The sequence below is a fragment of the Brachyistius frenatus genome, unplaced genomic scaffold (assembly GCF_029030835.1).
Source record: "Brachyistius frenatus isolate BFR_SWC_R1_liver_20210118 unplaced genomic scaffold, ASM2903083v1 Contig_83, whole genome shotgun sequence".
Classification (NCBI taxonomy): domain Eukaryota; kingdom Metazoa; phylum Chordata; class Actinopteri; family Embiotocidae; genus Brachyistius; species Brachyistius frenatus.
In genome coordinates this window covers 649,123-674,983 of record NW_027210682.1, presented here as the reverse complement: position 1 = coordinate 674,983, position 25,861 = coordinate 649,123, and the positions used below count along the sequence as shown (strand labels likewise).

General features: G+C 44.9%; 1 protein-coding gene across 3 annotated transcripts in view; it reads right to left on the bottom strand.

Annotated features, from left to right (window-relative positions):
- Nucleotides 1-852: 852 nt before the first annotated feature.
- The window catches only part of setbp1 (SET binding protein 1), a 38,213-nt gene continuing 13,204 nt past the window's right edge, over nucleotides 853-25,861 (bottom strand). For all 3 annotated transcript variants that reach the window (XM_069709550.1, XM_069709549.1, XM_069709551.1), the window contains 5 exons: nucleotides 14,192-14,607; nucleotides 11,790-13,739; nucleotides 11,490-11,697; nucleotides 10,325-11,381; nucleotides 853-5,691 (listed from right to left, as the gene is read on the bottom strand). In XM_069709550.1, the coding sequence (XP_069565651.1) occupies nucleotides 5,186-5,691; nucleotides 10,325-11,381; nucleotides 11,490-11,697; nucleotides 11,790-13,739; nucleotides 14,192-14,607 (4,137 nt within the window). In that variant the 3' untranslated portion in view covers nucleotides 853-5,185. The remainder of the gene's footprint in view (nucleotides 5,692-10,324; nucleotides 11,382-11,489; nucleotides 11,698-11,789; nucleotides 13,740-14,191; nucleotides 14,608-25,861) is intronic.

The following is a 25,861-nucleotide window of genomic DNA, read 5'->3' as shown; positions in this document are numbered from 1 at the left end:
CACATATGACACTAAACCCGGTGAGAAAATCCATGTATAGTACATTGATTGATGATTCAGTTTAGCAGGTCTTGCTCAAGAGTAGATCGTTTTGCTGTGCTGTTTCATCGTGATTTATCTCATCCTCCCTCTTGTGCAGAGGGTGGAGTGGGGCCATGTGGGCTCATTTACAGGCATCAGTACAGAGTGATTTGGGTGCAGCCTTTCTGCAGCCCTGACTTCCATCAAAGCGGGGATTTTTTTTCAGCACAACACCGGTTGTGCCAACGGTTCCATCTAGGCACCACTAGATACACTGAGACACATTTGGGCAGCTCACCCTGCAACCATGGTAACAGAAGAATTTTACTAGTTGGCAGCAGCCAATAGTGGGACACTTCCCACTCAGCTCCGTCCAATAACAGAGCAGCCTGCAGCCCAGCCCACCTAGAAGTGACACTGATGGGCTATTGCAGGGAGGATTTAGAGATGTAGGCTTGGCTAATGAACAAGTACGAGAGCAAGAATGTGTAAGAATGTGTGTGTGAGTGTGACTGAGTGAGGCTGTAGCATATTCTGATGAGAGGATTCCCTATCATTTCACCGCAACACGCACACACATTGTGGAGTAGTACTCATTTACTGAGACCATCTCCGACATTCAGCACCAACAGTGCAGCGAGCAATCCTGTCATCTCGCTCCCTTACATGCATGCTGCACACACTCTCATACACGCAAAGTCTCAACTGGCTATTATAATAACTTCAAAATAACTTCCCAGCCTCATCTCGGCATGTGACCGAGCAGTTTTTAAGGATTCGGAATATCAAAATTCAATCTTAACCAGAAAGAAGAAAACACATGCTGCTGTCAGCTGTCAATAAAGTCATTTATTATTTCACACAATGGATAACATGAACAACTTCAACTGTAGTTCTTCTTAATAAGTGCTCAACACTGCCAGCCAACAGAAGGGTAGCAAAAGAATGAGCCTTTCTTTTTGAGGAAAGAGAAATAAAAAAAAAGAACCTACAAGATCATGAAAGATAAACATGACCAAAAGCATGCCAGCAGACATGGATATACATATATATTACATGTATATATGTGCTTAAGACATATATCTGTATGCCAGCAAATGCAAATACAAAATATATGTGTACATTTACACATACATACTGTGAAGGATATATGCATATGCATGCGCATCTAGTATTTACTCTATATGTCAAATATTTGCAGTTTTTAATATTCATACAATGTACAAAAATGCTTCATGAATTAAAAAATTCATTACAAAAAGAAACATATCAAACAATGTACAAGTCTTGCTTCAAATTCAATTGAAATTCAACTTTCGGCTTGTCTAAAATATTTATGCATACAATCAGGTTGAGCATGCAAATAAAGGAAACCCACTCTAGAAAAAGGTTCAAATACACTATGTATACAAACTAAAATATGCCCACACTGTTAGAAGAGCTCACTTTGTGCTCTAAAGAAGTACATTTATTGGTTTTCTCAATGCTTCATCTGCACTTTCAGCTTTGAACAACATTATAGCTTAGAACAGTAACATATGCTGGGAGGATGACTACATGTACATTTATGAGGCTCTGTTTCACACCACCCCTCACTCCATGTGTAGGACACTCAGCACAGCAAGCTACATAGGGAATGAGGGAGTGATCAAAATTTAGGTGCCATTATCTCTCATCCTAGTTGCTGTATTGAAGTGGTAAATGTGGACTACAGTGAATACATCCCAACCACTAATGTACAGTAAGATCAAACACTGCTGCGCTGCCCTTGGTGCGTGACCCAAAGACAAGGTAAAAGATCCTTACATCAGTGTTTAGGGGCCTTCTGTAGCCACTGGTCCAGATTGGCTGCTAAATACATTACAACAACAGTGACCTTGAACCCTATTCACAACCACATCCCCTCTGCAGTCTCTGTGTAGAGTGAAAGCTCTGGATAAGGACAATACTTGTCAGTGTTAGAAGGCACCGGAGCATTGGCTGGTAGGAGAGACAGACAGGACAGACAACACCTGGGGTCTTTAACTCTAGCATCAGACTGACCATAATACGGAGGAGTAAGCTGCCAAAGGTATAGTCTCTACACCTCATGGCCCACATATCTAGACCTCATCTTCACCACAACAGACTGCAGACCCACCAAAAGTCATTTAGCAAAGCAAGGTTAAGCACACTAACGTTAGGACGAGTGTATTTTTGGCTATTTCCTCTGAGAACTCCCCCAATACACAACCCTCTTGCTTATACTCTTCATGCTACAGCACTGCCCCAACTGGCTGCAGGCAAAGTAGCTACAAGTCAGCCGGGATTCCTATTTTTGGTCGAGTGCACTACAGTGGGGCTTGTATCCTCCAAGAACGTTTACAAGTGTGGTAAGGCAAATTATTTGAGGGTTTTTTGTAATTTAACGGGCTGGAACGATGATCATCAACGTACAGTAAAATTTGTCAAACATGGAAATCTGTTAGGGAAGTCATTTGTGTATCTTTTCTTGGGTCTTGAGCAGTCTTGATAGAGAGAGAAGGTCTACTGTGGTGTTAGGAGACAGTCCCAGCATAGCTGAGCCCAACCGGTATCCATGCAGGATGGACATACTAACACTATTTACAACAAACACATTAATACTGTAGTTTTACATCTGGTTAAGGCTGTACTGCATAGAGCTTGCAGTAACTATAGTTTTCATGAAATGATAGTCACTTTCTGCACAACTTATTACAACTTATTACTGGTATTATTCACAATTCTTGTTACATGAATTCATTTTATTCAGTAAATAAGACCACTTATTTCTCTTTGTCGAAGGGTGGACCCAGAACAGAAATTCCTCTTAAGGTCATTGCCAGGCATGGCCTGATGCATAGCAAACAACAATGTACGAGAATGTGGTTTCCATGACAACCTCCTCTGTTCCTCCTTTGCCAAGTATATAACCAGTTATAGGTTGTAAATAACTCATTAAATACTGGGCAGAGACGTGATCTTCAATTATACATCTAAGACATTGAGTAAAATCACAATCACGGGATAGAAACACATCTGATACAATGGACCTCTCTGTTTCTGCCGCTGCTGCTACAGCGGTATGAAGGTCAGTATATGATGTGTGTTTAATACAATAAGATAATATCTTCACCAGTCCAGCCCTTCTAGCTCTGTTGTGATGACGTGGGTCAGAAAACTAGGAGGAAGTCCGGCAACAGACTCGGCGTCTGGTGACAGAGGATGCTGACTATGGAAGCTGTGAAGGGACACAGGCAGTGTCGGGGTTCTGATGACTAAGACACATGTGTCATATGCACAATCATGAATATTATGGGTCACTTTCTGGGGCACTCTTTGCCACTTCATATTCCTCAGGTCAAATGCAATTGGTGAGAGAAAGAAACATAAGGCACAAGTTGAACTGCTGCAACTGAGAATCCCACCCCCGCCCAAAGAAACCAGATTCTCCTGAAACAAAACTTCAACAAACTCGCCAAAGAAAGACTGATCCATTGCTTATATTCTGAAATACTTATTTGAGAAAATACCAACCACTACCCAAAGCCACAGATACTGTAGATAGAGTTTAACAAAAGCTTAACATATTGACACAAAAATCCAAGATGGCTACATTCTACAGTGCACATAGGAATGCTTTACATTGGTGCCAACATGGTGGAGAGTTTGTCAAACTCTGATTTAGATACTTTTAAATAATACACGGAATACTGAGACTTTGGTTTCTAAATCTAAATACTGGATTTAATTTCCAAAAATATTTCCAAGGATATGGACTGAAAATCATGTTAAGTAAGAAAGACTGGGATTAGCTTTTCAAAACACTGACTGTGAGCCCTCTTCAGCTGAACTGTTCAATCGCCACTCAGATTCGGGCTCCGGTTTGACGCTTTTGGCTGCGCAGCCTGCATATACAAATTGATTAAAATAATGCATGCTCTCTGGAATGGATAGCCACACCATCGAATGCCAAAACATAAGGCTGAAACAAGCATGTAAGTGCTGCATTTGATTGATGCAAGTGTATGGTTTTTAATAGTGCATTAAACCAATTTTAAGGTTTACCAAAAAACACTCCTGATATTCCTCCTGTACGCAATGCCCCCTGGATATAAACACAATAATGTATGTGTATGAATGAATACATGTGGTTCTTTCTGTCTGAAAACAAACTTGTCTTGAGTCACACCCATGTCTGTTTTTGGTTATAAAACAATACACACTTTCATTGTCTATGGTACAACAATTCTATTTAATATACTGTATGCCAGTACAAATCTATGAGCTGGTTTCCCATTGTACAAGGCAGGCAACAGTGGACTTTGTTTATATGTACAGTCTGGGACAGCCTCATCCACCATATTGCCTTTATGTCACTGCCCAGGAGAGGCCTGAGCAGGGCAGGAGAAATAAACGACACTGGGGGTAGATTGAGGGAGCTTAAGCGATCGGAGATGTAAAACATTAGTAGGAGTGGATGGGAGGACAAAGTGAGATGAAATCAGCTAAAGAATCAGGGTGTCAGGCAGGGAGGGGGACCACGGGTGGGGAGCTGCCAGGAAGTATCAGTTACTTCTTAGTAAGAGCAAGAAAACTAGGGAGGTACAGATGGGCGAGGACAAAAAAAACAACCAATTGGGATGCTATAAGTGAGAGGGTAAGGTGGCATAAGATGTAATATCCCACGTCTTTGACAAGCTTCTTCAGAAAGGCAAAATTAAGCAGAGCTGCACAGTTTTATATTAACCATTCTCCCTCCCCTTGCTGGTAAATATATGGCTAAAGCCACATTCAGATACAGTATCATAAAGTACCATACACATCACTGTATCAGATACATAAAGAATCACATAATATCCTACACTATCATAAGTACCACACACTTTTATAGCATCAGATTCAGTATCAAATAGTACCATATAGTGCCATTGTAAATAAAGGTCCAATGAATCTTTGAAAGGCCCATGTCTGGTTGGGTTTAGCAAACCAAGGGATGGCACCGAAAGTGATCCCTCCTTCTCCACCACTAACCCACTGTTCCTCATAACAAAGTAGAGAGGAGAAACAAGTCAAAGTGCACCAAGGAGTCCTAAAATTAAGGGCACTGCATCTGATGTGAACTGCTCTTCATTCGGTCCTGGAGCTGCTTTCTGCGGCAGGTCTATTGACTGGTGGGAGCCCATAATTCGTCCCTGCTGTGGCCCCTGCCTCTGCGTTTCCCACCTTTCGCCAGCGGCGGCACAGACCGCGCTTGATGCACCACGGTCTCAATAGTCGCTGAGATGGAGTCGTGATTGGAGAACTCCAGAGGCTCGGGGATCAAGCTCGGCCTGAGGCTCTGCCTTCCTGGCAGGTTATCGCACCTCTCCAGGACAGGCATCCCCAGAGTCCTCCCATCACCTCTCCTACTGGCCAACATGTCCAAACCTCGACCATCGACCCAATCTTCCTCCCTCCTGTTGGTCGGCTCTGATTCCTCTAGGGGTTGTTTTCGGGGCCGTCCGGGCCGTCTTTTGATGACGTTGTTTCCTGTTTTGGCTTGTCGCTGCAGGCGCTTGGCACGGAGGATCTTCTGCACATGCTCAAAGTTCAAAGAATGCATCCTCCTAACGTCCTTCTGAATCTGTTCCACTTCACGACGTTTATACCTCCGCTTACTGGGAACACCTGCAAGAGGAGAGAGTGAGAGTGAGTGAGGTAAATAAATAGCAGGTATATAAAGAGAAAGGAGCTTTAATGCTAGCGTGTCAGTCAAAATGAACAACCTTGGAAAGATGAGGAAAGACATCATGCCAATTTAGCTCATGGAGAGAATGTCTTTTTTTGTTCAAGAACTTCCTGCTAATTTTGAGATATTCATGTAAGCTTTTCAAAGCCCAGCTGAGCCAGGAGAGCAGATCCTATCCTGTAATTGTCTACTAGAGAGCAGAGCGGAGAGGGGATAGGAGGAGATCCTATTCTGCTAGCAGGAAACCCACAGAAATGTCTCCTTCAACCATTTAATATGCCGCTACACAATAACAACCCAGTGCATCTGGAGCACAGGCTGCCAAAAAGCCAAACACATCCACACACACCAATACAAATACACATATTGACACACTTATCCACATGCACATACTCACACAGACACAAATACAAAAACACACGTACGCATACATGCACATTCCCAACATGCACAAATAATGAATTCAGCAGTTCAGAATGGCTGAGCAGAAGAAACTGGAGCCATATTGTTTCCTTCACACTGGTGAACTGGGCAGTATGCCCTTTACATGCTGTTCTATCCTTTCTCCTTCCCCCTTTCCCCATCACTCTCATTCTCTTTTCCCCTCTACTCTTCACGGGCGGCAATAAGCTACTCTCTAATTTTCAATTAAACGGGTAACGCTGCACCATTTCATTTCCGTCTTTATTTCAGAAACCGCTTCCTCATCTTGGTGTGTCTCTGTCATTCTTTTTGTTTCCCATCTCTGTTCCATTTCTTAGTCCCCCTCCACCCCTCCACCCCTCTCCCCCATCCTCCCTCCTCTCCCTGTCTGGGCAATGTTCCCGGGGCTCGGACTGAGCCACAGCCAAAATGGAGGAAAAGCACAATCAGCCACCAGTCCCCAAGCAGTGTGCATACAACATGCTTGGTGTCTTTCTTGAGCTTTTACTCCTATTCCTGGATTCCTCAACCATGTCCTTTCTTCCTTTTCCTCCAGGATCCCACTGATACAGAGTAGCAGGTTTCTGCAGTGCTCTCACACTTGATGACAACATTAAGCCAAAGCAGCTCTCAATTTTATACATCAAATATGGCAGGTCAGATTGCTTGAAAATGTGTAAAAAGTGATGGCAGTGAAAACATTTGATAAAATACGGCATGCGGGGTTTTAATATTTCACTCTTGTTTTTCAAAGCCTTGCAAAGCTTCAATAAAAAAAAAAAAAAGCAGATACAGAATATATGTGCGGGAATGTTACCCAACGGGAATGTTGAATTGAAAAGAGTTTTAAGATTGTCGAGCGCAATGTCGAGCTGTTTGCTAATGAATTAAGAGTAAGAGAAGATACAGAGAGTCTCGACTACCCTCCATTTAAAACTCAGAAGAACATCACTCTGTTGTTGCTCAAGAATTCAGGGCAGACAGTGAAATTAGTTAATGCAGAAAGTACTAAGTAGCAGTAGTTTATGAGCTGCACAGAAGTGAACACACGCTCTGCTCACACACACACACGTGCACGCGCACACGCACACGCACACGCACACGCACACACACACACACACACTACAAAGTAGCAGAAATTTATGAGCCCCATACACGGAACATAAAACCGGTGACCTTCAGCAGCGTGAGGGGCCGTATAGCAGTGAGGACCTGTTTCTCTGTGGAATAGGAAGTCACAGCAATGCTGAGATACATGCTCACTCCTCCAGCGCTCGTGCTGTGGCCGAGACCAGGTTTCTGACAGCATGAAGTGATCCCTGATGTATGTCATTTAGTGAGTGTTTCTCTGGCTGAAAGTGCATGCATGTGTTTGAACAAGTCATGTGACTTGTTCTCTGTGCTGGACCCATCGCCTGTCACAGGATCTCTCCTGTGGCTGCCGGTGCCTCATTCCAGATGTTTTGGATCTTGATCTTCATCCTCCAGGAGATGCAGCTTTTCCTCTTATCTCTCTCTGCCCCATGTGTGCATGCTGTCCGTGTTTCCCTCTCCTTCTTTGTGCTCGTTTCTTTGATATGTGTGCTAATGTTCTGTCTCTTGTAGGTTTGTGTAGCCTGTCCTCTTTCCAGTTCTTCATCAAGGAGAACAGATTGTGCATTTCTATCTGTTTCATGGCATCTAGAAGTTGCTTGACGTCCCACCAAATCTACTCTTCATATGTTTCCTGTCGACTGTATCTATAATTTCTGTCATCCTGATGTTACTGTATTTTTCACTATCCTGTGTCTGCTCATCCTGGAAAATAGGGATCTCTCCTCTGTTGCCCTTCTCAAGATTTTTTTTTTTTTATTTTTTGGGGGAAGTTTTCTTTTCCTTAGCCATCAAAGAAGTGGGTTATATCACACCTCCTCAATATCAAATTACACAAATTTGTGATTTTTTTATTTTTATTTATTTTTTTATATTGAGCTGTATAAATAAAATTTGACTTGACTCCACACAAAGAAAATTGCTGTCATTAATTCAGTAGAAGATGATCTGCTTTTATGCAAATACCCAATACCCAAATTGCTGTCAGCTGCAGTGAGACCTGCTGATTAGTGAAGACACAAACACACAACATACACACACATGCATAAAAAATAAAAGTGTTGATGATCTATAAACTCATAGTTGCATGGTCAGATAATAATATGAATGTTGCATCTGTATCAGCTTGTGGATGGGGATCTATCTATCTGTGCGTGTACCTGTGTGTGTGGCAAGCATTCGTATACACACACGCGCCTGTGTTTTAATTGGGCTAAAGCTGTGAAGTGAAGCAGTAAGTCATGCTACAGGAGGGGCAGGGGGAATGGGGAATAGAGAGGGTAGTGGGGGAATGAGGGGGAGGGGAGACAAGGGAAAAAGCAGAAAAAGAAAGGGAAGAGAGAAAGAGAGATAGAGGGGAGAGGGAGGAAGAGGCAGAGGAAGGAGGGGAAATCTGCATATGGATGTGAGAACTGTGAGAGAGAGGCAAAGGAGGAAGGCAAGGGCAAGAACTGCAGAAGCAGCAAAAGGGAAGGGAAGGACATAAAGGGTTGAAGAGGTATATAACAACACTGAAGGGATAATGTAAAAAGGGCGGGGGGTTGGGAGGGTAGTGGTGGTGTGGTGTGGGGGGGGGGGGTTGGGGTGGAGTGGTGGTGTGTGTGTGTGTGTGTGTGTGTGTGTGTGTGTGTGTGTGTGTGTGTGTGTGTGTGTGTGTGTGTGTGTGTGTGTGTTAGGTGGGGCGGGTGGGGGGGGGGGGTGTAGTGTGTATATGAGTCATCCGTCCTGGATCCCCTGGGGTAGGGGGTGTATTCTAACTGAGCCCCTGGCTTCTCCTCCCCGCCACTGGACTAGGCCCCAGTCATTAAACCCCTGGCGGCCAGCCAGCTCTTTTAACACAGGCAAGGGCCTTTTACGGCGTGTCTGTAGAAAATAAATCACACTGTGTGAATAATATATCTCTGGCAAAGGCATTGGCAGGAGAGAGGGAAGGGAGGGAGGGTGGGGAGGAAGGAGAGATTGGTGAATTATAGTCGTCTCCATCCATGCATTACGTTCTCTTTATCCCTAGCCAGATGTGCTCAAAGACAGCAGAATACAGAATGTACCAAAATACACATTATGCTGGTAGTGAGAATTTGGGGCTACCCTGCTTCTTTGTCTGCTCTAAGTCCTTGTTAATGCTGTGCATAGCATATTTATAAATAGGAATCACCTTGACAAGTATTATGGCATATACATTTAAAATGGGGAAAACCCTACTAAATCTGACTAAATATGATAAAGCCAACAAATAACAGAAATCCATTGTCACTCAGGAACAGAATAATATATGATATATAAGCAATTATTTTTGCAAGCTTGCTCCTAATTTAGCTGTGTTAACAGGTCTGCAACCTTGGCAGCTTAACATTCTATATTACTGGCTTGTGTCTCTTTTTTTTTACTGCTATGTGTCAGACCCATTAGCCACAGGACAGTATATTGTGATTTATTATACTGTATGCACATACAGTGTTTCCCTCATAGCAGGGACACCCTGCTCATCCAAACTATGTCAACATGGTAAAGTCATTAGCTAAATCTGTGGTTAAAAAAAGGTCACATTATAAATCACCAAGTTTTCAGTTGGTGTTTTTGTCTGCTGTGTGTGACCAAAGACACGATCCGAAAAGTTTTGTTTCACTCATACATTCCTGTTCCTACTATTCTCTGACAGACAGAAGTCTCACTGTTTTATGTAAAGAGTACTGTAATGTTATGAGGTCAGTTGCTGTCAATGTTAGCTGAATGCTTGTCAATATTTCACGTCAGAACCTTTCCACTGGTGGACCATGGATAGATTCATTTTGTGATATCTTCAGTATGTCTCGCCAGGAAGTGAACTGGTTACAACAAGCAAACAACATGATCAACTGCAGTTCAGGCTAACCTCAAACCTCCAACACATCATCAAAGTAAGCAATGCATTTTACAATGCCGCCGTTGTCAAAAGAAAAAAACAACTCCTGCTGTCATGGTTTATGATCATGACAAAGGGACAGTGCACTCTCTTGTGAATACATAGTATGGTAAAACAAAAACAAAAAAGTTAAACCTGATTTAAGTGGTTCTTACCAGTGAGGGATGGATCGGGACACTTGTTCATTGGTCCTGGCTCCTGCCTGGCAGTTTGGAATGACATTAAGCCCTGATCTCCAAACACAGTGAGCCTCGTCCTCCTGCTCTGCCCACCACACTCGTCCTCCCGTGACCCCAAAAAGAGGTCAGAAGCTGACTCCAGCTGCTGTGATTGGCTACTGTAGCTGTTCATGAAACTCTTTCTTGGCTGTCCAGTCTGATGGGAATGGAACTGACTGTCAGCAAGAGTGTGTGTAGACAGCTGGTCCGACTCAAAAATCCCTAAGCTGGATCCCAGGGTTGAGCATCTAGCATTGCCCCTCTGCTTCTCCAGATGCTTTGAGGGACCCTGACTGGCCAAGTCCCTCCTCTCGTTCAGCATGCTGAGGCGTGCATTGGTCTTAGCTCCACTAAAGAGTCCACCCAACTCCTGCCGGTCTCGTGGTGAAAGGAGGGGTTCATCCTTGTGCTTATGTTTATGCTTGTGCTTCCTCTTATGGAGACGAACCCCTGCAAGACCACCTGCGCTGCCACCGCCCAGGCCCTCTCCTCTTACAGTGGGCCCCTGGAGTGACCCACTAGCGCTGCGGAGCTTGGCCCCAGGCTGGAGTTTTGAGTGTCCACTGGAGTGGAAAGCCTTGGGAGGGGGGACAGCAGGCCTCATGAAGGGAGATGGAGGTGCAGGTCCTAGTGAGTGGTGGGGCAAGTAAAATTGGGGAGCAGGGGGAAAGTAGCCCAGACTCAGAGGAGTTGCGTAAGGCATCGCATACGGTGCTGCATAGTAATTCCCCCCTGCCAGCGGATAACCATATCCTTGAACAAAAGGCAGCTTTGTTGTGATTGGCTCGCTGGCTTTGGCTGGACGGCCACGTCTCCTCTTTGCCTTAAGATCGGCACTCCTGCGGAGGTATGAGCTGGAGTCATAAGGGTAGGAGTCGTAGGTAATAGGGTAGTAATGATGGAAGTTGAGGCGGAAAATGGAAGGATATGGATGCTGTGGGTAGCAGGTGTATCGTCTGTGAGACACTCGTAGCTGCTGGAGCTTTACCACAACCTACAGAGAGGTTGAAAAGAGGAAGTATTTAGAAAAACACATTATACACGTGAACATTATCGTGTTTGGTGAAAGATTATACACAGGATTTATTTTATTGTTTCTAACCTCCTCCAGTTCAGAGAGAAAGTGAAGATGATCCCGGCTCTGTAGGCACTTCCTTTTCCGCCGATGATGTTTTTGCTTCTTTTCCTGCTGTGACAGAAAGCTATCGACAGCAGTAACTTGCCGTTCACAGCGTGCTCTGCTGCCCCTGTTGGATGCCTCCAGAGCTGCTGCCTCTGCTGCCTCAAACCCACACAGATCAAAGGAGTACCTGTGTGAACACAACATAAAATGACATTCCATTATATACACATTATAACTACAAACACCTATAAATCAAAGTATAAGTATAGTGTACTGCACCTGCGTCGAGAGGCATGACCCTTCTCAGTTTGATCTGAGGTGCTGTTGTTGTCTGTCCCAATCCCACTGTCACTGGGAATGGTCTCCTCACTATGGGACTCGCTGATGGGGGACAGGGTCACCTCCTTCACTGATGCCCCCTCTGACAGGTGGGAAGGTGAATTAGCCAGAAGTCGTGGAGGAGACAGCTTCCATCCCCCAGAGAGAAAGCTCCGGCTTGGTGGTTTGGAGGGCAGGGCTGAGATGGGCTGCAAACTGGGCATAGTGGCATCAGAGTGGGTGGCTCTTATGGATGTAGCACTGGAGCTGGGAGATGATGTGGTGGAAGGCACTACGGGGCTCTCGTAGAGACTTGATGTTGAGATAGACATTGGTGGCTTGTCCCTAGTGGTTTTGGGAGGGTTTGAGCCTTGGGTTTCTGCTCTGGGTTTCCGTCCTCTCTTCTTACCGATGTAGATGGTTCCTCTCTTGCTGACATTTATCTGTTTCCCCAACCGAGCCTCAATGGTGGACGCCATGGCACTCATAGCTGAGGTAACAGGGGCAGAAGAGGACTTCAGCCCTAGAGAGCCATTCTGACTGGATCCTGAAAGGATTTCATTGAGGATGCTCTGCATTTTCCCAAGCTTCATCTTATTCACTGGTCTGGAATGGCCCCTGCCACGCTTCAGTTTCAGACTGTTAGAATTGGCGTTAGTTGTTGTGGAGGTCATTTGCACTAATGTGTTTAGTGTGTGTGTCTTCCTCCTACGGTTTAGCCCTACAGTGGTTTCCTGTGCCAGTGGGCTTGGAGGTGACGTGGAGGTGCCCTCATGAATGGTCTCCACTGTTAGGAGGGGCTGTTTCTTGGGGCGTCCTCGTTTCCTCTTAATGGGAGTGTGGACAGTTAGGCTGTCAGTGTTGGTGTAGAGCGGGCTAGAGGGGGTGATGGGGAAAGCGGAAGGTGGGTCAGCTAAGGTCAAAGGACTACCCAGGCTGTCTCTCTGGGGTGATGTGAGGCTGGCATGGCTTTTAGCTTTCAGGTAGGACCATCTGTCATTGGCCTTGGTTGGTCTGGAGCTGGCTGTGGAGCTGGTGCTGTGGCTAGGGCTAGGACTCAGGTCCGCCCTGGGTCTAGGGCTTGGACTTGGGCTGATGTTAGCCCTGGGTTTAGGGCTGGGGATAGGACTGATGCTAGCTCTGGGGTTGGGGCTGAGGTTCTGGTTCAGGAGTCTGGGGTTCATGCTGAGATTGGGTTTGTTGATGTGATTGTGAATAGGCTCTCTGAGTTTAAGGGTGTCTGGTCCGAGTTTTGGACGACCTACAGGGTTCTTTTTTATCCTGTTTACACTCAAATCTGACTCTTGGTCAGGCCCACTTGTCACTGTCTCTCCTCTTTCTGCCCTCTCTACCCTCTCACCTTTTTCTCTTTTATCGCCTTTATCTGCTCTGTCTGCTTTTTCCATCCTCTCTCCACCAACATCAGCCTGACTTGTGAGTCGAGAATCATTTTTGTGAATCTCTATCTTATGTGCTACTTTGGGTTCTGGGGGCCCAGGCTGGTGCTTCTCGGTAGTATCAGAGTCCAAAGTCCGTTGCTGTGATTGCTCCACTACAGAAAATGACTCGTCAAAAGAAGGCCTCCTCCGCCTCTTTCGTCCTTTCCCTTCCTCTGCCAGCACGGACATCCCTCTGTCTTCTTCATCTCCTTTCCTCCCAGCAAATGTTCGCTCCCTTTCCCCTTTTCTCCTCTCCTCTCTTTCTTCATGGAACCTCTCAGCAGTCTCCTCTTGCCTGTATTTTTGCCTCTCCTCTGAATTAATCGGGCTCTCCGATCCTTTCTCTGTCTGTCTTCCCCAATGTGTATCAGCACTGTGGGGATTACAGAGCATCCTCTGGGAGTCCTTCCTGCCGTACTTCCTCTTGATGTTCCCAAAGAGCTGTTCACTGACCTCTTGCAAACCCCTCCCCCTGGAGAGAAATATACAGAGAAATAATTATACAGAGCGAAAAAGAAGGAGAGAGACACAATTTCACCAATACTATACAATCAGTACCATTATGAACATTAACTATGTCTGTGTTAACAAACATAGGAGCGAGTCTCACAAAAGGACTCTCATGATATAATTCCATAATAAAAAAATAAAATTTTAAACTTGTGTTCCAGAATAATTTAATCACTGTGTGTGTATGTTAACAAAGGATGTTACATTTTCACTTTATCTTTCTTTAAATTTTCCTTAGTGAAGCCAATAAGATTAAACACACAAAAATGTAACATTGTGATGTAGGCACATATTATGCTCCATTGTTTCAGCTTTCCCCATACCCAAGTGGTAGTGTACAGTTGTGTTGAGTTTTGTTGCAGTGATCCTGTTTAGCTCATGATAAGATCCACCACACAGGCAAAAGGACTGTACCTGCTGAGAGAGGTCAGGTTGAGAATACTGGCATCTGTAACCACTGGCAGCTGCAGGTCTGGAGTCAGGGATCTCTGAGGTGAGGGACTCGCTGTTCGTGAGAACGGTTGGGTTGGATCTAGCAAAGAGTTTCTACAGGCTCCTGCCAAATCTCTGGCTGGCTCACAATCTGCAGGATGGGCTGGGGATGCAGAAGCTGCCGTAGATGTGATCCAGTCTGGACTAATTTGGTGTTGGTGTGCATGAGCATGTTGGAATTTTTGCGTGAGGGTGTGCTGTGTTTGCTGTGTGTGTGGGAGTGTCTGTGCAGGAAGAAGGGAGCTGCGAAGCTGGTGTTTGGGCAGAGTGTGATCTCCCAGTAGTTGCAGCAGGCCTTCCTCTTTCTGCTCTGGCATTCGGAACTGGCGCTCATATGTCTGGTGACAACAGAAAAGAGAAACAAAGACTGGTTACTACACACAAACTGCAATCACAAGGCCGCTTTATATAGCTGCAGGCACAGACAAATGATATGATAATGATAATGTGATGATAAAACTATGACAACTCTATTTCCTGCCTTCATAACATCAATCTACACAACATCCAGCACTGCATACATTTTCATTTTGTCAGCACATATCAAATCAGTGATTTGTTGTGCTCTAATATGTCGTTCTTCTCTTTTCAAGGCAGAACTGAAGATTTTAATACATCTTGTGTGCATGAGTAAACAGTGTGCAACAAAACAAAAGGGTTGTTTACAGAGCAATTAAATTCCTGTGGCAAGGATGTTGCCTGCTGTGAGAGCTGGGGGGGATGGAGTTGGGGGTGTCTGAACACACACAGTATTTACCACAGTAGCTCGGCTGAGTCCCTGCCCTAGATCCAGAATTATTTACTATATATCATCAATATTTTGTGATGATAACTCTCTTGTACTGTCCACAACCATAACTTGCAACCACACGCCTCATGCAATATACATACAAAAACTGTGATACAATTTATCCACATTTTTTTCAGGTGAAGCTTCACAAATCTGTAGTCAACCTTTATGGAGGGCCTACTTTACATTTGTCAGTGTAAAATGGAACATACAACAGCTTGATATACTGTATAAGACAACAAAACCCTGCTTAATGTATCACTGCTGCATAATCAGTTCTGCTGGAAGATGAGAAATAGAGCAGCGGATGGCCTTTGTGGTTTAGCCTGTTATTAACAGACTCAGTATGACGCAACAAGACACTGTTCTGCTGCGCTGCAGGGAGATGTAACCTAACCACAGGCCTGCCTCTCAGCATGTGCACACAAACGTGCAACTGCACACGCACACACTCACAGTTGTATATAGTAGATGCACACATTTCAAAGGCTTTTCAAAATCTTAAGTCTACACATAGCAACACTAAATGCCACACAGACACACGCACGCTGACACACACACACACACACACACACACACACACACACACACACACACACACACACACACACACACACACACACACACTACTAGCATATACAGTATAATGTACTCTTATTCATCTTTACTATCTTTCACCCTGCTAATGTTCTGTTCTGCCTTCACCTCCTCTATCACTCTTTCTACTCTCCTGTCCACTGTCACTAGTCAAGTAGTGACACTCACTTTGTTTCCACCCTTGTTACAGAAGCTGTTTATTGACCAGACACAAGCTACCAAATTCACAAACACAAAAACACACATTGACACAGAGTAGCATTCACAAAGCCAACAAATGCATGTACTTAAATGCACATGCACACTCTCATTTATCTCCTGAACACACTGCTATGGTATCCTTTCAGTTGTGAGGTGTGTGTGTGTGTGTGTGTGTGTGTGTGTGTGTGTGTGTGTGTGTGTGTGTGTGTGTGTGTGTGTGTGTGTGTGTGTGTGTGTGTACATGCATGCAAGCACTGTGAACACTGCGGGACACTGGAGAAGAGACGCTGTGAGTCCGCAGAGGGATAAGATGACAGACACCTGATACTCACTTGCTTTCTCATTTAACCTGTCCTAGAATACCTGCTGTTTCAGGTTAAAGGAGGGCACAGAAAAAGAGACCGGCAGGGAGATGGGGGTGGTTAGGGGGAGACAGACAGACATACACATGCACACACACATAAAAATACATCCTCCCCACTGACCACAAAGAGACCACAGAGCAATAATAAAAAGACAAGGCATGGACACCTTTCCTAGAGATAGGAGAGAAAAAGAGAAGAAAAAGAGAAATAGAGAGCCCCCCCCCATTTCCCCTTTCCTGTTGAGGCTGGGTTGTTGGCACCACTTCAGCTTTTTGTTCTTAGTTTCCTCCCTTCTACCACCCTCTACTCCATCCTCCCCTCCTCTGTGCTTCTTATACTCTGAAACATTTCCAAGAAAAATACATGCACTGTCTGATATCCACAAAAGCAAGCATAAATAGTGGTCATGAGGACTGATGTATTACCATGGTTGTTGTTGTCAACATAGTATAATAAAAAAAAAAAAACTCCTTATTGCCCTTGCCTCTTCCAGAAGGTGTCAACCTTGGCCACTCATATAACTTGACAGGTTTTCATTTGATAATTACTCAACATTTTGATTTGTGTTGTGCACTTTTTGCCTGTATTACATGGCCCCTTTATCACCATAATATAGGTCCTTATCAAGCACTGTAAAAACCCTGTTCTCATCAGTTTGCACTGCTACAATCAGGCCACAGAAAAACGTCGCTGTACCTGGCAAATTTGATTGGGATGTGGTGAATGTTGTGTTTTTGATACATGTTATCTTCGTGTGTTACTGCTGGCCTGCAGCAGGGGGCAGCGGTCAGGAGATCAGCACAAGCAAGCATGGACTCTGACCCTTACGGAGATCACAAGCACAAGAACTGTAATACTTCAACCTTTTCCACACAGTCCTTCCTCCACAAGTCCCCACTGATCAAATAAAGATAAGGATAAAGACCAGCGCAAAACAGACTCACACCACATTTACTCTGCCTTTTGATGCACTCTCCCTCCCTGGAGGCCCTCCGTTCTGTGTTTAGGAGTATTTCACAGCTAGGTCAACAACCATTTCTAGGATGTCTTCCTCTGGGTCAGCACTATACCAACAGGGATTCAGTCACACAAACGCTGCCAGACACCATAATGCAGGCCAATATGGAGCCGCACATTCCTTTCCAGTGGTGATGTAACCATTAGATAAGGTCAGAGTCAGCAGAGGAGGTCATGGATAATATGTGACTAAGTGCTGCAATCGCCCAACTGAAAGGCACTTTGCAAATGAGTCAGCATATATTTACTGACAAACGTGTGTGTGTGTGTGTGTGTGTGTGTGTGTGTGTGTGTGTGTGTGTGTGTGTGTGTGTGTGTGTGTGTGTGTGTGTGTGTGTGTGTGTGTGTGTGTGTGTGTGTGTGTGAGAGAGAGTCTGTATCACACTCAGCAGGCGATTGTGAACTGAAATCTGGATGTAAAATATTGCACTCCTGTATCCCCCAGTTTGACATGAAGGGAGGTAGGTGACTGCCCCTGCTGTCCTGTCCTCTCCTGCAGCTTCTAGTTTCTCCACTGCTGAAACTCAGGAGTGGAACCTCTCCCTCATACACACACACACACACACACACACACACACACACACACACACACACACACACACACACACACACACACACACACACACACACACACACACACACACACACACACACACACACACACACACACACACACAGAGCACCCTGGCTGCACCATTATACTGGGAAACTTAAACAGGCACACCCAAATCTCACAACCCAGCAAGCATACACACATACACAGGCGCAAACATATACACAAACTCCATGCTCACATGCACAGACAGACGCACACAAACATGCTGCCCTTCAAATAGTTTTTCACAGCCTTTTATTTGGCTGCACGCCCAGTGGTTAGAGTGTTTCATTTTTCCCTGTGTATGGAACTGGGCAGCTGTCCAGACAGACACACAAAGAGAAAGAGAGAGAGCAGCACAGAGACAGAGAGGGAAAGAGAGGGAGACAGGGGAGGGAGGGGGGTTACTGAAAGAATGAGAGTGGCAGAGAGGGAGGGAAGAAGAGGACCAGCAGAAAAACAAGGAGAGGTGCCTAGACTCGTTTACAACTAGTTCCCTCCAAAACCTTATGATTGATATGATCCTCTCTTTTTTTCCTCACTCTCACCTTGTCACACACACTCCCCTTGGTTTTGACACCAATGCTGTCTCCCTCTGCCCCTGTGGTCTCGTGCACGGCCCCCACTACTTATCTCCTCGTCCTTTTCTTCTTCTTTTCTCTTTTCTGTAGCTGACCATTCTCCTCCTGTGGGAACTACCACCCCCACCCACCCCCTGCCTGCTTCTCTCCAGCTCCATTCAGAGCGCTGCTTCTCTGTGATCTGTGTTTCTGACAGCTCTGTGCACACACACACACACACACACACACACACACACACACACACACACACACACACACACACACACACACACACACACACACACACACACACACACACACACACACACACACACACACACACACACACACACACACACAGAGAGAGAGAGAGAGAGAGAGAGACAGACACACACTGCTCCTCTGCAAACAAACACCATGAATACTAACAGGGCTTTGTATCCACAGCACTTAAAACGGGGAAGAAAGCGGCGGTTGGGGGGGGGGATGGGGGGGAATGGGGGGGGGGAAGAGAAAAGGAGGGAAAAGCGATGGAGGAGAAAAGAGGAGCTGTGGCACTGTGTTGATCTTGTGGCCACTCTCACAGACCTCCCCCCTCCCTCCCTGCCAACCCCCTCATCCCTGTTTCTCGTTCTCTCGTTCTTCCCACCAGTTCTCCCGGGAATAAAGACTTCCATTCATGTGCCTGAGGAGACCCACAGCAGGGGAGAGAAAAGAGGGAGGAGAAAGGGGAGGAAAGAGGAGGGGTTGTCAAGGTGGGACAGTTTATGGATCACTGGGATCAGGCCCACTGCCTAAAATTGTGTGTATGTGTGTTTGTATGTCTGTTTTCACTCAGCATGTTCTGCCTTAGCCAGTGCTTTATTATCTTAGATCTGGTGGCATCAGTGCCAGACAAAGCATCTTCTGGGAAAGTTGGGTGGGAAAGTTTGAAAATTGGACTCCATTCAAAACTTCCAGTCTTGGACTAGTGCTACAATTGCCAAACTATGTGTTCAGCCTACAGCCACAGACGTTGGAAAAATAGGCTTGTTTATTGGTGCCAAAAAAAAACAACACACTTTTTCTGCAGGATATTCTTTCCTACACGCTGTTATTTACCTTCCCTGCTGGGCACGATCAAGCATTCGATCTACAGTTCATTCGTCCTTTAGATAACTGTACAGCACAAGGCAGATTTAAGGCACAGCGGTAGGTCTCAAGTAAAATGTTCCTTCCTATGTCCACAGCAGTAAGCCTTCAGATTGGAGTGCTCCTAAAGATAGCAGCGAAACACCAAAGAGTCTCCTTGTCACACTCTCTTCAGACACGCTCACAAGTAGATGACTCAATTTGAACAAAAGCCCATGATTGGCTGAACCGAAGCATGTTATTATGGTGCAATTGGAGGTTTTCACCCACTCAGTAATGACAGACACATTTACATGCTACACAAAGTGTACATCTAATCCCCGCTATTAGCATTAATGGTGTGCGCGGCCATATGTGTGTCCTGCTTGTGAATAGCACTAAGAACCACATTAGAGTTTTTTTCATAGTGATTATTACAGCAATTATGTACCAATTGTTCCTTTTATGGACATGGCTGAACTTCCACTGACAGCATGATACATTTCAGTCAGCACACATGCTCAGCACAAAGAAAATATACACAAGCAAAGAGACTGGCCCCACACATATGCACACTATCTAAAATGAGTCTGATACTGGCCTGGATGCTTCATGACTTGACAGAATGCAGTTTAATCATTGCATCTGTTGGGGGAAGTAAATTACACACCGATACAGACACTGTTCACTGTAACTCTGTGCACCATATGACCCAATCATACCACTTCTGTGCAACAGGAAACAATTAACAGCCAATGGGTTCCTCTAAATCCTAAGGGATGACTTCCTGTGTGGAACGATAGGTAATTCAAGACAGAAGCTGTGCTAAGATTAAATACTTCCTCTCTGGCAAACAGTGGTCTGTAACAGCAAAGCCCAAGCACTGATTAGTTACTCAAAAATAACGCAATGTTAATGTTGTCATTGTCTGGTTACTGAGGCAATATGCAACCACATCAGCTGTTTGTTTCAATACCGTTTAGGAGAATAAAACTTAAATAACTGTGTCTCTTTTACCAAATGATGCACTAACAACTGAAAATGAAGCTGCGTTAACTTTTGTTAGATTTTTGTAGAGCTGATGTTTGGAAACTTAAGTCTCCTCCTACCGGCCAGTGAGAGCAATTACAAAAACCCTGTTGACAGTTTACGCTGTAAAACAGTGGAGTTTAAGCATCACAAGCACCTATAAAAATTTTGGGTTTTGGTCCAATTACATTGAGAAAGTGTAAGAGCATACAGAATTATCTTATTTCCATTAAAGTTAACAAGGTTGAAATTGAAGTCTATGGTGTGCATGCCCAATATGCACTTATACAGCCAATGCATGAATGTTAAAAACTAGATTTAAAAACTTTGTATACTGTGAAACAGAGAGGGACAGATATGTATCTAGTGGTAGTAAGCTTGATCAGCATTGTGTGAACTCACATGGAGGGCGTGGAAGTAACATTAATTTATACAACAAAAAAAAGTCCCTCACTACAGCTTTAAAAAATCTTTGGACTTTTGGAAGTGGGCTTTTGGAAATTAAGATCGACATTTTTCTTAATGATCAAGAGATTGATCAATAATGAAAGAAATGAGTTGCAACACTACTGAAGAGCAAAACTGTTTTTACTAGCAAAGTTGTGTTGAAGAATGACTCTAGTGTCAGCACTCCAAGTTTAAAGCCTGTGAAGTAACAGTGTCATTGCTTGGTCTACATGTTTCCGCAAATATTTCAAGTCCTTAGATGATCCCCAGCTTGTAAGAGAGAGAGAGTTAGAGAGCCACTGTAATGACATCCTCAGTGACAGGGAAAAATGGGCAAAGTGAGACACAATAGTCTTAACCAATCAGACTGCCTGCCTCCCCTCAGGCCTCCTCTCACCAACAATAACGCCTTTGTGTGAGGCTGCACTCCACTCCTGCAATCACCACACATGCACTCTCAGGCACACACAAACCAAACCAAAGATCAGCATCCCACACTTTCTCAGACTGTCACAACTAGAGGTGGGTGAAGTCGTGCAGCCCATCCAGAACTGCATTAGAGCATACAGATCTATAATAGATTTGGAGCGTGTGGATTTCATCTAACAACCTAGCCCTGTGTGTATGTGTGTTTCCTTCTAGGCCCAGGCACATGACTGCAGCTGCCCCCTTGCTCCCTAGTCTAAACCAGCACCCCTCCTGGCTGTAGGTGAGAGGTCACGTTGAGTGGCATTCCTCTTGGTCTGAGAGAGAATGAGCATTACACCAAGTGGAGGGGCAGAGAGAGAGAGAGAGAGAGAAACTGGGTAGGGCAGAAAACACCAGAGGTCAAAAACTTAACAGAGCAGGGCAGGTAAAAGATGAGGAGCACAGGGCATGCTAGTGTGTGTTTGTGTGTGGGAGCGAGTGTCTGTGTGTGCTGAAATGGACCAGCAAACAGAAGACCCTTGTGGCTCTTCTCTGCTTCATAAACACAGCTGTTTGTTTAGTCTGAGCCGCCCCAAGAGACAGACACAGACAGAAGGACAGGCAGACACATTTATATCATTTATTCATGTCTGCATCCATACTTAAGAGACAACGAGCATAAACAAACAGCAGAACTACAGCGAGATTATTTTACAAAGCCTCGTACAAAGACATGAAAAGCACTGGGCAGAATGACACACGAAAAAAGTCCAGAGTGTCTGAAAGGCACTGGCTTAAACACTTTTTAATGATTTGTATGATTATGTGTTTTCAGCATGAAAAAACTATATAAAGTATGTTTTCAAACCAGTTAAATAAAAAATGTTTTTATGATTTTAAAATGTTGTTATAAACACCAGTCATGGTCAAATTCTTTCATTGAAATGCGCCTGAAAATAGAAAGATGTTTGTATTTTTGAGTGCTACACAGTATAAGTCTCTTTTTATTTCAGACATACATACTGTAAAGAAATACACACACACACACACACACACACACACCCTCTGACAGGCACGTCCCAGACAGCTGATGGGGCCATCAGATTTCACTGACAAACACACTTACACTTAAAGTGAGACACGGTGAAAGTCAATACTCTTTTCCTTTGACTCCCCCCTCCCCACCCCTTCCTCTTTCTCCCCCCTCCCCCATCCACTTTTCTTCTCTCCCTGCACCAAAAATCATCCTCTATCCCTGCAGGACCTCCTCTCAAAACCACCCAATACTCTCTTCCTTACACACACACACACACACACACACACACACACACACACACACACACACACACACACACACACACACACACACACACACACACACACACACACACACACACACACACACACACACACTGCCAAACCACAGAGGCAGAGGCATGATGGAGCCACACTAACAAAGCGGCCACCGGGAACACATGATGCTGTGACTCAACATCATTCATGACCGCAGAGGACATCAAACATGGCTGTCCTCCAGATCGTCCCATAGTTAAGTGAGTCACATTAAAGCGCTGTCCAAAAAACGAATTCAGGCCAGTATGTTTTCTATAGAGTCTAGTCTGTGCTTGACTCTGCTTTTTTTTTTATGCCAAAAAGTCTCCATTCATCATGCTTTGTACCATTTATTTTTTCATTTCTTATCAGTGTGAAAATGATCATCAGCTGTAAGCCATCATGAAACAATTATTATTGTTTTTAAGAGCTGAATCTTGACTTTTTGCACAATATTAACAATACAAAATGCCTTCATGTTCATTGGTGGCTACTCCCTGACTGAGCCACGGGCATTTCTTTAAATGCGAACACTCAAATGCAAGTAGCTGCTTTAGGTCTTTATCAAAATGTACCTTGAGCTAGACTGGCTAATATAATGCGCCTGCATCTGCCTGATGAGGAACAGCTGGACTGGACACAATAGTGAATGAAAAGGGTTTGACCTTTGGGACGGATTGAGAAGATGGTATGTGTGTGTCTGATTGAGAAATTAGCTACAGTTCCAACCAAATGGTCAACACAAACATATGCACACACGCAGAGACACCCCAAATCCAGCCTCGAGGGTAAGAAAGCAAAGGCCAGACTCCAGTTGTCTCAACCCTGACCCACTCGCACAAACAAACAATACAGCGCGCGCACGCACACGTACGCACGCACGCGCGCACACGCACACACACACACACACACACACACACACACACACACACACACACACACACACACACACACACACACACACACACAGAGGCTCACACAACTGTGGAGTTTAGCTATCACCTCGACTTTTGAATGTCCAGCAGGGTCAAAGTTCATCTCTTCTTCTGCCAGCCTCCAGCGCTCCTTTGTACTGCTGTGTGTGTCTGGATGTGTGCATGTGTGTGTGTGTGTGTCTGAGCATGCACATGTGCTCACTAGGAGTGACCTTGCAGAGTCATTCATTGTGGATACACTGCAGCACCAGCATTACTGCAGAGCTGATTAGGGAGCAGTCCTGCTTAGTGTATTGTGTGTATAGAGTGTGTATATTTATGTGTATGTGTGTACTTACAACTCATGTTGTGGTGACATAAATCAGTTTAGACCATCACTTTGTGGAGACTTCATGGAATGTAGTCATTAAATTTTAGCATGAGGACCAGGTTTGAGATTAAGGCAAGCAGTGTTCATGTCTCCGGTTTGTGTGCATCTACACAATATGAATGCAAGTCAATGTAATGGAAATACAACTGTGTGACTGTGTGGAAGTTTGTGTCTGTTTGGTCGGAGAATTAGAGACAAACAGATTGTGTTTTGTCTGGACTTTCTTAAGATTTGAGAGATACTCAAGAGCAGATCAAAGGTTAGATGCAAAGAGACTTGTATGTGTGTCAGTGTGGGTGTCGGTGTGCGTTTCAAGTGTGCACAGGGTGTGTATGGGGGTCAGACACAGATGGACAGCTGGTGTTTCAGCGGTGCTAAATCACTCACCCCTCCCCAGCATGCAGGCACACACACACACACACACACACACACACACACACACACACACACACACACACACACACACACACACACACACACACACACACACACACACACACACACACACACACACACACACACACACACACATATCCCATCCCCCATCTACTACAGGGAAACGCCCCTTAAAGCGTTCCCAGTTCATACTCTCAAAGACTGCACACTGAGGGCACACACACACACACACACACACACACACACACACACACACACACACACACACACACACACACACACACACACACACACACACACACACACACACACACCAAAATAAAAGCCTGGTTATTTTAACCACAATGACAGACACCAGAAAAAGTCCAATATGACAGTTTGGTTGGGACATGGTAGAGGTGATCATTTCATGTTCATACATATTCATAAATCAGTCAAGGATTGCTCTCTGTGGGAAAGCACGATGCTTCACACATAAACTGACACACATACACACTTGCATACACGCTCCTATTTTATGATCTCATCAAGTCCCTCAGGTCACCAACCGCCATCTCAGTCAGGGATAAAAAAGCTCACATCAAAAGGCTAACCATTTCACACACACATGTGTGCACATTGCATGCGCACACTCTTGGCGTGGCAACTGTGGCAGCATTAATTTCCTTGTGAATACACTTGACTAACACATAATAATCCCAAACACTGCTGGGAGACCACCAAGCAGCAACACACACACACATAGCCAGGAGGACCACCAAGCAGAGGGGCTGTCAAGACAAGATAAGTGTGTGTCTGAGCGTCAGTCTTTCGCATGCACCCACTAATATACACACACACACACACACACACACACACACACACACACACACACACACACACACACACACACACACACACACACACACACACACACACACACACACACACACACACACACACACACACACATACAACAACAACAACACACAGTCTGGCCTGGACTCCTGGAAAAGCTCTGGCTTATCTCTCCCCACAGATAGTGAAATGGATTAAGAGCCACATTTGGCAAGTCCAGGGAACTGGACAGATAACCAGGAAAACACTCGCTCTAACTGCAATCACTGCTCAACATGATTTGTGTGTGTTTGTGTATGTGTGTAAAACAGAGAGAAAGAGAGTGGATGCATTTTAGCCGGGCGTGCACTCCCCCATGTGAAGGCATCGGACCGATACCTGTGTGTCTGTGTGTTTTGCTCGTGTGTGTATGAGGCCCTGTGTGTCTGGAGGAGTGATGCAGTGGTTGACCCAGGACCCAATCCATTAAAACACACACATTCATCTTCCAAACACACACACAGCGTGCCCAGACAAAGAGCTGTGTGTGAGAGGACGTTCAGCATGTGTGTGATGTCAGCTGGAGACAGAGAAGGGGAGCCCATCATATCCCGTTAATGTGTG